The sequence below is a fragment of the Lontra canadensis genome, unplaced genomic scaffold (genome assembly GCF_010015895.1).
Source record: "Lontra canadensis isolate GAN:19392208 unplaced genomic scaffold, GSC_riverotter_1.0 scaffold5, whole genome shotgun sequence".
Taxonomy (NCBI): domain Eukaryota; kingdom Metazoa; phylum Chordata; class Mammalia; order Carnivora; family Mustelidae; genus Lontra; species Lontra canadensis.
This window is the reverse complement of record NW_022630999.1, coordinates 16,443,532-16,454,138: the sequence shown is the minus strand read 5'-3', so window position 1 is coordinate 16,454,138 and position 10,607 is coordinate 16,443,532. Positions and strand designations below refer to the sequence as shown.

Sequence of the window (10,607 nt, the reverse complement as noted above, 5' to 3'; positions counted from 1 at the left end):
CACATTTCAATATGCATGTTTAAAAATAGTTATTACCCTATGTTTTAGGTGAGAAAACTAAAGTGCAGAGAGATTACAATTTTTGCCCAGGGATTCACAACTAATAAGTCTTTGTAGGAATAATAAATATGTTGACTAAATAATCGAATTAGAGTTTGAAAGCAGTGACTGCTGATTTCTGATATGAAAATAAGACTTCCTGGGGCGCCTGGGTGGCTCAGTGGGTTAAAGCCTCTGCCTTCAGCTCAGGTCATGATCTCAGGGTCCTGGGATCGAGCCCCACATTGGGCTCTCTGCTCAGTGGGGAGCCTGCTTCCTCCTCTCTCTCTGCCCACCTCTCTGCCTACTTGTGATCTCTGTCTGTCAAATAAATAAATAAAATCTTTAAAAATAAATAAATAAAATAAAATAAATTTTAAAAATTATTTTAAAAAAGAAAGTAAGACTTCCCTATAAAAATGTTCTTTTTAAAATATTTGCCTTATTTTATTTTTTTTAAGTAAGCTTTATGCCCAGCGTGGGGCTTGGAACTCGTGACCCTGAGATTAAGAGTTCCATGCTCTACTGACTGAGCCAGCCAGGTGCCTGTAAAAAAAATATGTTCTGAGGTGACTGCATAGATTACCTTCAGTTGTAAGATCAAGCCATGCTCTCTTCATGAAATCTTCCCTCACTGAGGTCTGTGTGTTTAAAAAAGTTCTTACCCAAAGCAAGAACTCACTCCACAATGATTCAGTCTCTACTATCATACCTCTTCTTCTTTTCTATTTTTTGAGGTAAAGTATGCAAACATTTGCTGAGATACATAACTACATAAATGTTAAAATAATTAAATACAATACTGTCAAATATTCTATAGAAATAATTTTGAAATTCATAAAAAGAAAATTTCTTTTTAAATTTAAATTCAATTAATTAACCTATGTTTATTGGTTTCAGAGGTAGAGATCAGTGATTCATCAGTCTTATAGAATACCCAGTGCTCATCACATCACATGCCTTCCTTAATGCCCATCCCCCAGTTTCCCTATCCCCCCACTCTCCTCCCTTCTAGCAACCTGAGGGTTGCTATCATACCTCTTCTATTGAGGAACTCACTACTAGACAACTAAAAAGCCCTTCCTTTTCAGGACTATAGACAACTGACAGAAATTATGCAAATGCTCAAAACAATCCATAAAGAGATATCTCACCTTACTAACCATGGAAGAAATACAAGGAGACATATTTAGTCTCTCAGTTGAACAAAAGTGGAAATTGATAAGAACTTCCTGAGGGGCAGTTTAGCAAAATGTATCAAAATTCCAAATATATATTCTTTTTGACTTCTGGCAATCTACCCTGAGGGAAAAAATAGCACAAATGTGTTCTTGAAACTTTTGTGTACATTTATAAATTCTGTTCCCAACAACAGAGAACTGGCTAAATAAATAAGGGGTCATCTATACAAAGGAATATCCTACAGTAGTTAAAAATGATACAATACAGCTATTCCTGGTTGCTTGCAAGGAAGAGGATTGGGTTGCTGGGGTCAGAAGTGAGAGGACTTTCTTTGTACATACTTTTTTCATATCTGTAGTTTTTATTTTTGTGAATGCATTTAATATTCAAAATAACAAATGAGATTAAAAATATTTGTAAAGAAGGCACCTGGGTGACTCAGTCAGTTAAGTGTCTGCCTTCGGCTCAGGTCATGATCTTCGGGTCCTGGGATCGAGCCCCACATCAGGCTCCCTGCTCAACAGAGAGCCTGCTTCTCTCTCCCCGTCTGCTGCTCCCCCTGCTTGTGCTTTCTCTCCCTGTCAAATAAATAAACAAAATCTTTAAAATAAATAAATAAAATAAAATATTTGTAAAGAAATGTTGAAGATCCCTACTAGTTGTTATGGGAAGATGTCCACAGTGTTGAATAAAAGAAAGTTACCAAATGACATACAGAATACAATTTTATTTACCTAAGCCTGTGTCTTATACAATAAAAATATAGGCGTAGATAATAGAAGTTTTTTCTGGAATGATGTTCCACCTCAATAATGATAATTTGATAATGATGGTATCATTAGAGGAAAGAATGTAGAGATGATTTTTACTTTTTTCTACAAGTTTTCCTTTGTTGTGTAGATTGTTTATATTGAGCACGGATTTTTTAAAAAGCATCAAGGAAAGATATTATAAAGTTATTCTCTTTTCTTAAAAAAAAAAAGGAAGTGGCTCTTCTGCATGTATTTGCATAGATTATGTTAATTGTGGGGGGTAAGACTGTCATTTCTTTTTTCTCCTTTCTGAATGTTTCTGTTTTATGGGTTTTCTGTAATTAATTACTTTTGTAAAAGGAAAAAGGAGCAGTACTTTTCAAAAAAGTTCTTCCCTAAATTGAGCTAAATCTATTCAGGTGGCACCAATACTAGAGAAGAAAGGGATCTGTTATTCTGCATAATCGCTCATCTTGTTAAAAAAACTTTCATACATATATTCAATACATACAGTCCACTACATGGGGTTTATATACAAATGTATGTACACACAGACACACACACACACACACACACACGACCTACTTCTCAGCTGGTCCCCATATCTCCATCTATACACTATCCCAACACTTCAAGGTCCTTCAGTATTAGAGGGGTACATGGAAGTGGCTCTTAAATGGATAGATTTTTAAGTAAAAATTCCAAATCAGCCACAAACGTGTGATTTCAGTTAACATCCCCTATCTGTAAAAAGGGAAATCAAACCAGTTATCTATTTGATAATTTTGTGAGGATTAAATTAAGCAACGTCTATAAATTGCTCAGCCCAAACTGGTATGTAATAAATATTGAATAATTTATTCGTATTTTACGCAGTACATAGTAGACCAAAATCTGTGAGGATCGCTGTTGTTGTTGTCATTGCCCTCCGCGCCGCGAGGAGCGCTGCCACCTCCGGACTGACCAGGCCCGGGGTCAGGCTACAGGAAGTCCATCTAGCCGCGGCCGCCGCCATCTTTGCACACTAGCCCGCCTCACTGAGTAGATGTAGCTGTTTCGTGCAGTCTCAGAGGCAGACCCGCTCGCAGCGACACCCTGCCTTTGTCTCCTTTGGTGCTCTCTTAAGTAAATCGCCTTTGCCGAGGGTGATTCTTCAACTCCTTGGAAACACTAAAGCCAGCATCTTCCGGGAGCCGGCCTCGCTCCGTGACCTCGGGCGTACACTTCCGGGGACGCGAACGTGTCCCGTTGCCCCGCCTGCTCCCCCTCTGTCTTTCCGGTAGCCGAGTCTGGAGAAGACGCGCAGGTAGGAGGCCTGGGCGAGAACAATCGAGCGGCATCCTGCAGCAGCGGTCACCCATCAGGGTCGGGGACGCGGGACTGGGGTGTTTCGGTGGAAGCCGAGTCACTTGTGGGCGAGGGGCGCGGCTGGTCGACCCCAGAGTCAGGGGCGTGCCTTGTCTCGGAAGGTGGCGGTCTTCCCTGAGGAAGAGCCTGTGAAATGGGGCCGAGTGCGGCCACAGCCCTGAAGGCTCTGGCTCCGTGCTGCGGCCACCGCTACATGTAAGGGGTCGCACAGCTTGGTTGAGAAGGAGCGGGGCCGAGCGTGATGTGGCCTCGCCTCTCCTCCGCCAGGCTCTTGGGCGGTCGCGGGCCCGGCCCCTAATCCCCATTTGGTTTCCTGGTTTGGGAAATGGGATTAAGTGTCGCTCCGACCCCACAAGGTTGTAGCGAGGATTCACAGAGAGAATCAGGAGAAACGGCCCTGTGGTGGGTGCTGCCTAAGGCTGGCACGTTGCAAATACTGGGCGCTTAGGGTGCTGCGCGAACCCGGAGTCGGGGCGGGGGAGTGTGCATCAGTGTTTGCTGAGCACCTTTGCTGTGCGTTTATAATCTGTTCTCGAGGGACCATTGTCCTCACCAGGGCGACACGACACGGGGTGGGGAAACGGCACGTGGGCATGTGTGGAGGGACCGGTCACCGCAGCCATCCGTATTGATGCTGCTTAGTTCAGATCTGCCGGAGTCTTTCTGGGCTTCATGAGGCAGAACTTAAACTTCTCTTCTAATGTGAGCTCCCTTGGCACCTTCCTTACAGTTCCTACTCTGTGGGATCTAATCTGAGTTCAGGAACAGTACAGCCAAGGCCTACACTTGTGCGCTTACTGTGATCGCTCACTGGACGCTACATAAGGAAGGCGCCGGGGAGACCCAGGGACCGGGAGACGCGGGCTTTTCCGGGTCTGGAATTGTGGTTATTCGTGGAATCGAGGCATCTTGACGCAGGCCAGAGAGTGCTGGGCCGGAGGTCGGACACTGGTTTTTAGGTCTTTACAAAGCTAGGCAACGCTGTGTTTTGCCTTCATCTGGAAGGGTACAGCCTCAGTCATCGGAGCCCTCGTTATTTTTAGTGTCTTCTGAAGGTGTCAGGAAGCTGTTCTGAATCTTGAGTCTCAGGAGGGCGGGAAGGCCTGGGGCTCTGGTCAGAAAGTAGGTCCTGTCTTACTTAGTCTTCGCATTATTATCCTCACCTGCTTTCCTCCTGTTAGCGTCTCCCTCCCCTAGAGTCTGTGGCTGTGTAATTGCACTTCCATTATATGCTGTGTCAGATAAGAGTTACCTGGTTTCACGAACATTGAGTTTTTTTGGATGGGGCTTTTCTCTTAGCCTTCCAGGAGGAGATGTTTTATTGCCTTGAATGCTTGATTCTAGTAAAAGTTTAAGAATTTGGCTTTAATGAGTCGTGGAAGGATAGCAGGAGATCAGTCGTCAGAGGGTGGGAGATAGCGTTTAAATTGGCTTTTGGAAGGATCTGGTAGAGCACAGGATATATAGTGAGAGATGAAGCTAGAGGGATATGTGGGAAGGGACCCTTGAGTTGTTTTTTTGTGTTTTAAGATTTTAATTATTTGAGAGAGAGAGAGACTGTGAGCAGGGGGGAAAGGAGAGGGAGAAGCAGACTCCCTGCTTGAGCAGGGAGTCCAACATGGGCCTCAATCATGACCTGAACTGAAGGCAGACGCTTAGCCAACTGAGCCACCCAGGTGCCCCAAGGGACCTTTGAATTCTAAGCCAAGGAAAGGGTGCAGAGTTCAGGCAGCAGGTGCCTTCCGTAAAGGATCTTCAGGTGTCATCAGTTCATAAGTAGGTTGTTGGCCTTAGCCACCTACTAACCCTTTTGGATGTGGTCTTAAAGTCTTTGAGCCTAACCTGTAAATGGTACTTGGGGGCCAGGAGACCAGAAACACTTCCTGGCATTGGGAGTATTGTGAGATGTAGACAGGGAATCTCTTATTATTAACATGTAATGTAGTATTTGCCCCAGGGGTACAGGTCTGTGTATCATCTTCACCATAACGCATACCCTCCCCAATGTCCATAAGACAGGGAATCTCTTAACCTGGTTTTCCACTCTGCTCTGCAACTGACTTGTTCTGTCAGCCTAAACAGATCATCAGAAATTCCTCAGGATATGTATTGGCAGCAGTAAAGCCCAGGGATAATGGCTTTGCCCAGGTTTGCGGAGCGGTCATTTGAACTTTGAGGTCTCCAGAGACCTCAACCAGTGTGCTTTTCAAGTTTTTGAGCCCACTTGGTAAAAACTTGAGGGATACTTATGATCTGCTTAGAACTCTAGGCTCCTTTCCTGTAAGTGCTAAGAGCTGTGCTTTCTCGGTGGATTCAGGAAAAAGGTTATCTCAAGGTACTTCGCTTTTTTTTCCATCAATCGAAAGCCCCTAAATGCAGGGAGAAATGAGTTTTAGGCAGAGATGAGATCTCACAGACTAGGTAGAGGAAAACAGGACATAGAAGAGCAAAACTTGGGAGATTTCCTTCAATAGCCGAGAAGAAGGGGCTGTGGAAACCTTATCCCTTGCTAATATTGGATTCTTTTCCTTCTTTTAGAAATGGCACCTCGCAAGGGGAAGGAAAAGAAGGAAGAACAGGTCATCAGCCTTGGACCTCAGGTAGCAGAAGGAGAAAATGTATTTGGTGTCTGCCACATCTTTGCATCCTTCAATGACACTTTTGTCCATGTCACCGATCTTTCTGGCAAGTGAGTACTTGGGTGAAGAGGCACAGGCCAAACTGGTAAGGTCTGGAGGAAGAAATGCCCCTGGAACTGGGTGGCAGTTTAAAGAGTCTCTTGAAGGAATGAAAAAGAATGTTCAGATAAGAAAATGTATTTGGTTGTTTGGCCACAAATACTGGGATTTCCCAAGCACTTTGGTTAGAGAGAAAAAGACACATTTTGTGCCCTTAATGACCTTAAAGTATAATCCTTGAATCTTCAGTCTCTTGGTGTTTTGTAGGAGTGGGGGTGGACAGGAAGTCCGCTCTGTGCACAGGTTCTGGCTGCTGTTAGCCAGTTTTTTGTGACATGTGAAATCACTCAAATTTGAAGCTTTGGTTTTCTCATATTTGTGGTGAGGTTAATTGTGCCTGCCTCCTGGAATGGTTGGAAGGATTAAATGCAAAAGTAAATTTATATTGTTAATACAGTGTTCAGTTACTTTGGGTCTTCGCGCCCCATCAGGTGGACCTTCATCCTCTGCCATACCTGACTGGCACCATTTACTCAGTAGGGATGTGATAAGCATTCACAGTCCTTGATGGATAAGAGAAATCACTGAGCTTTTGTTCCCAGGGAAACCATCTGCCGTGTGACTGGTGGAATGAAGGTGAAGGCTGATCGAGATGAGTCCTCTCCCTACGCTGCTATGTTGGCTGCCCAGGATGTAGCCCAGAGGTGCAAGGAGCTGGGCATCACTGCCCTCCACATCAAACTACGGGCCACAGGAGGAAATAGGTACATGAGGCAGGGGCTGGGTGGTGAGATCCCCGGCCTGGGAGCCAGAGCACTTAGATTTGAGGCTTGGTTTTTCTCTTGTGACTTTGCACAAGATTCATGTGTGTGTTCAGATTCATTAATTGACTGCTACACCACTGCTTCTGCTTCTTCCCCCCCCCCCCCCCCCCCCCCCCCCCGTCCCGGCTTACTGTTTATTGAGCACTTAGCTGCATACACGGTATTGTGTTCTAGGTGCTAGGAAAAAAGGATGGAAAAGGATAGCTATACCCTCTCCTCTTCCTGTGTAGAGGTGCCTAGACTGGTAGGACAGTCTGACTTTATTTTTTTATTATTATTTTTAAAGATTTTATTTATTTATTTGACAGAGACCACAAGTAGTCAGAGAGGAGGAAGCAGGCTCCCCGCTGAGCAGAGAGCCTGATGCGGGGCTCCATCCCAGGACCCCGAGATCATGACCTGAGCTGAAGGCAGAGGCTTTGACCCACTGAGCCACCCAGGTGCCCCAAGACAGTCTATGTTTAAACAGCCTGAGTAGGGGTTTCTGTGCTTTCCATTTGTGGCAAGTGCTGGGAAGCAAGTACAGTGTGAGGGATGGGAGTTAGTGATAAAGTTTAATTTCATCTAAGACCTAAATGTGCCAGGAGTTGGTCCAGTGAAGGAAGGGCAGAGGGGAGAATATTCCAGGCAGGTAAAACTGCAGGGAAAAGGTCTTGGGTGGGAATGAATTTAGCACATCTGTTGGAAAGAGTTGCATGTGGTATGATCAGAGAGATAGGCAGGAGCAAGTTCCTGCTAGGTCTTAGAGGAAGCAGTAAGGATTAAGACGTTAGCCAAAGTTGGGGGGGGCGCATAAGAACTTTTTAATAGTAATGACTTGATGAAATTGGGGTTTTGATGAGAGAGAATGTGAGTACAGAGGTGGGCGGGGGTGAAGCAGTACAGAGGAAGAGAGAGAATCTTAAGCAGACTCCATTGCTCAGCACGACCCTGAGATCATGACCTGAGCTGAAATTGAGTTGGATGCTTAACTGACAGAGCCACCCAGGTGCTCCAGAGATTAGGGTTTTGTTTTGTTTGTTTTAAGATAACTCCTGCTTCAGGGCACCTGGCTGGCTCAGTTGATAGAGCACGAAACTCTTAACCTCATGGTCATGAGTTCAAGCCTCACATTGGGCATATAGCTTATATTTAAAAAAAAAAATCTGTGCTGGGGCGCCTGGGTGGCTCAGTGGGTTAAAGCCTCTGCCTTTGGCTCAGGTCATTGTCTCTGAGTCCTAGGATCAAGCCCCTCATCGTGCTCTCTGCTCAGCGGGGAGCGTGCTTCCCTCTTTCTCTCTGCCTGCCTCTCTATCAAATAAATAAATAAAATCTTTAAAAAAACAAAAACCTTTGTTTTGTGGGCAGCAGACCAAAGTGGTCCTCTGGAGAGATATTAGTGTCTTGGTTTTGGGTGGGGGAGCAGCTGGAAATGGACAGATTGCCCAAAAAAATTATAGCCTTGGCAAGGATCGTCTGCTGCAGGCAAGAACAGAGCTTGAACTCTGATGCATGGGCCAGAAAGTATGCAACAAAAAGCATACATAGCCCACTAAGCCTTAAATATTTATTTTTTGGCCCTTTCTGAAAAGTTGCAGATTCCTGAACTATAGAGGGTTGTGGGATCTAGAAAGAACCCCTAATGAGTTGGACAAAGCTTTTCTTAATGTAGGTCCTCATTTCCCTAGAACCAAGACCCCTGGACCTGGGGCCCAGTCAGCCCTCAGAGCCCTTGCCCGCTCGGGAATGAAGATCGGGCGGATTGGTAAGTGCCTCCCTCTAGCTACCACTTGGATTTGCTTTGAATCATTGACACCAGATAACTTGTGTTGTACCCAGTGGGATACAGAGCCTGGTCTGGGGCCTATGGGCATTTAGGGTGCCAGCGTTAATGGGGGGTGCAAGAGGCATCATACGACAGAATTTCTTCCAGAGCACCCCTGTCACCTTGATGTGAATGTTAACAGCACAATTTGATTTCTGAACCTCTGCCCCACACTGCCTGGTGTGCAGGGCCTGAGACTGGCTGGTGAAACTGATGGGAGATGAATTGTCTGTCCTTTTCAGTGTTTCTTACGGGGGTTGGCATTTTGTGTGGTCTGTCCCCTGAATTGTAAGACTGTCCGCATCCTTGGTTTTTTCCTACTAAGTACTAGAGCATGCCAGTCATTGTAACAATGAAAAATGAATGCAGGGAGCAGCAACTCCCGTGACTGAGAATCATGGCGAGTCCCCTACATCTGTGTAGGGTCTGCCCCCTCACGCCCATGAGCTCCTGGCCCCTTATTCCTAAGAAGATGTTAGTCCTCCCCTGTTTCTCTGCGTGTAATAGCATCATATACCGACCCCCTGGTCTAGTTAGTGGTTTAGCTTTTTACCTTTTGAAAAGGAGGTAGTGTTCAGTTGCCCTTTTAGAATAATCTTTCCGCTAGAGAGTCCATGGGCTGGATGTCAGAAATTGGATATCTTACCTCTTTGATCTTGTAAGTTGAGTGTCTTTTCTGAACCCTGGTTTTCCCTTCAGAAAAGTGAGTTCAGACCACATCAGAAATTTTGAGGAAGCAGCAGATGGGGCGGTCCATGTCCATGTGCTACATATTGAGGATTCACGTGGGAGCAGCGGGATTCACTGTTGGTCTGTTAGACCACTGGTTTAGGGAGGCCTGGACTCTTTCCCATCCATCTCTAGGCAATGATATTTTTTCTTCCTCCCTACAGAGGATGTCACCCCCATCCCCTCCGATAGCACCCGCAGGAAGGGGGGTCGCCGTGGTCGCCGTCTGTGAACCGGATTCCTCAAATTACTGTTTTCTGTTAATAAATTGCCTTTGTGTAAGCTATTTCGACTCTAGTCTTCTCTCTTTCAGAGATATTAGATTCTTTCCTCCTAGCTACATTTGACCAGGGCGGGAGACTGACTGGTGGTCACAGGTGCAGGACAGAGGAGGCATTTAGTAGATATGCAACTTCAGAGGATGTAGATAACTTGTCACACAGGAACACAGGAGGGATTGGTTGGGGCCCCTGACCTGCGACAGGGTGAGCCTGTGTTCTGTGAAGTGACTTCCTGGGAGGAGTCACCTAAGGAGAGGTGAGATGCCTGTGCTGCAGGTGGGTCTTTTCCATACGGCTTGTTGTGGCCGCCATCTAAAGCAGGCCAAGGCCTTAGAGACCTTGTTTTGAAAGCGGAGATGTTGGTTCCAAAAATGGACTAATTCTTAAAGAGCTGGAGCACAGTGGAAACTGTTGAGCCAAGTGTAGTCTGAGCAGAAGAGGAGCCTTCCAGACTTGAGCCATATATAAACACATGTGGGTGTGTACTCGCCCCCCACACCTTCTGTGCAGAGTTGGGAACGCACTCTGCTGCGTCTTGCTTGTTCTCACTTGGCAGATCTTGGAGATTGTTCCACATCAGTACATAAAGTACATAGAGATTTGGTCACCCTACAAATACACACCAAGCCCTATTTTCATCAGTGATTAAAAAAAGTTTTGGCTCTCCGGAAGCTTGCATCCACCTCCAAGGACCCAGTGGCACCAGATGGTACGGAGTGTTCTGCGAGAGATTAGCATAGGGCCCAGTGATGGTGGCTGCTATGATGTTGGGTGGTTAATAAAGTAAGCTGGGGAGAAGAAAATGTTATTAATGTAAGGAGAAAAAACATGTACTCCTGTATTTATTGAAAAAATTCACATGGGTTGAATTGTCCACACAGTTCAAATATGTTGTTCAGGGTTTCAGCTATTAGTCATTCAAGGAGATGGGAGCATTTCAACTCTGTAAT

General features: G+C 45.4%; 1 protein-coding gene across 1 annotated transcript; it reads left to right on the top strand.

The window, feature by feature from the left end:
• The first annotated feature begins 3,148 nt into the window (after positions 1-3,148).
• RPS14 (ribosomal protein S14) lies at positions 3,149-9,662 on the top strand. The gene is made up of 5 exons (XM_032851557.1): positions 3,149-3,279; positions 5,880-6,030; positions 6,622-6,783; positions 8,511-8,587; positions 9,541-9,662. The coding sequence occupies exons 2-5, from the start codon at positions 5,882-5,884 to the stop codon at positions 9,606-9,608; spliced, it is 456 nt and encodes a 151-aa protein (XP_032707448.1). The 5' UTR covers positions 3,149-3,279; positions 5,880-5,881; the 3' UTR covers positions 9,609-9,662.
• Positions 9,663-10,607: the final 945 nt, after the last annotated feature.

What these genes read in the sequence shown, in the direction of transcription:
- RPS14 (XM_032851557.1), top strand. Translation starts at nt 5,882, where the DNA reads ATGGCACCTCGCAAGGGGAAGGAAAAGAAGGAAGAACAGGTCATCAGC. An exon ending in GTCACCGATCTTTCTGGCAA is followed by an intron (nt 6,031 to 6,621) that starts GTGAGTACTTGG and finishes TTTTGTTCCCAG; the next exon opens with GGAAACCATCTGCCGTGTGA. An exon ending in AATGAAGATCGGGCGGATTG is followed by an intron (nt 8,588 to 9,540) that starts GTAAGTGCCTCC and finishes TCCTCCCTACAG; the next exon opens with AGGATGTCACCCCCATCCCC.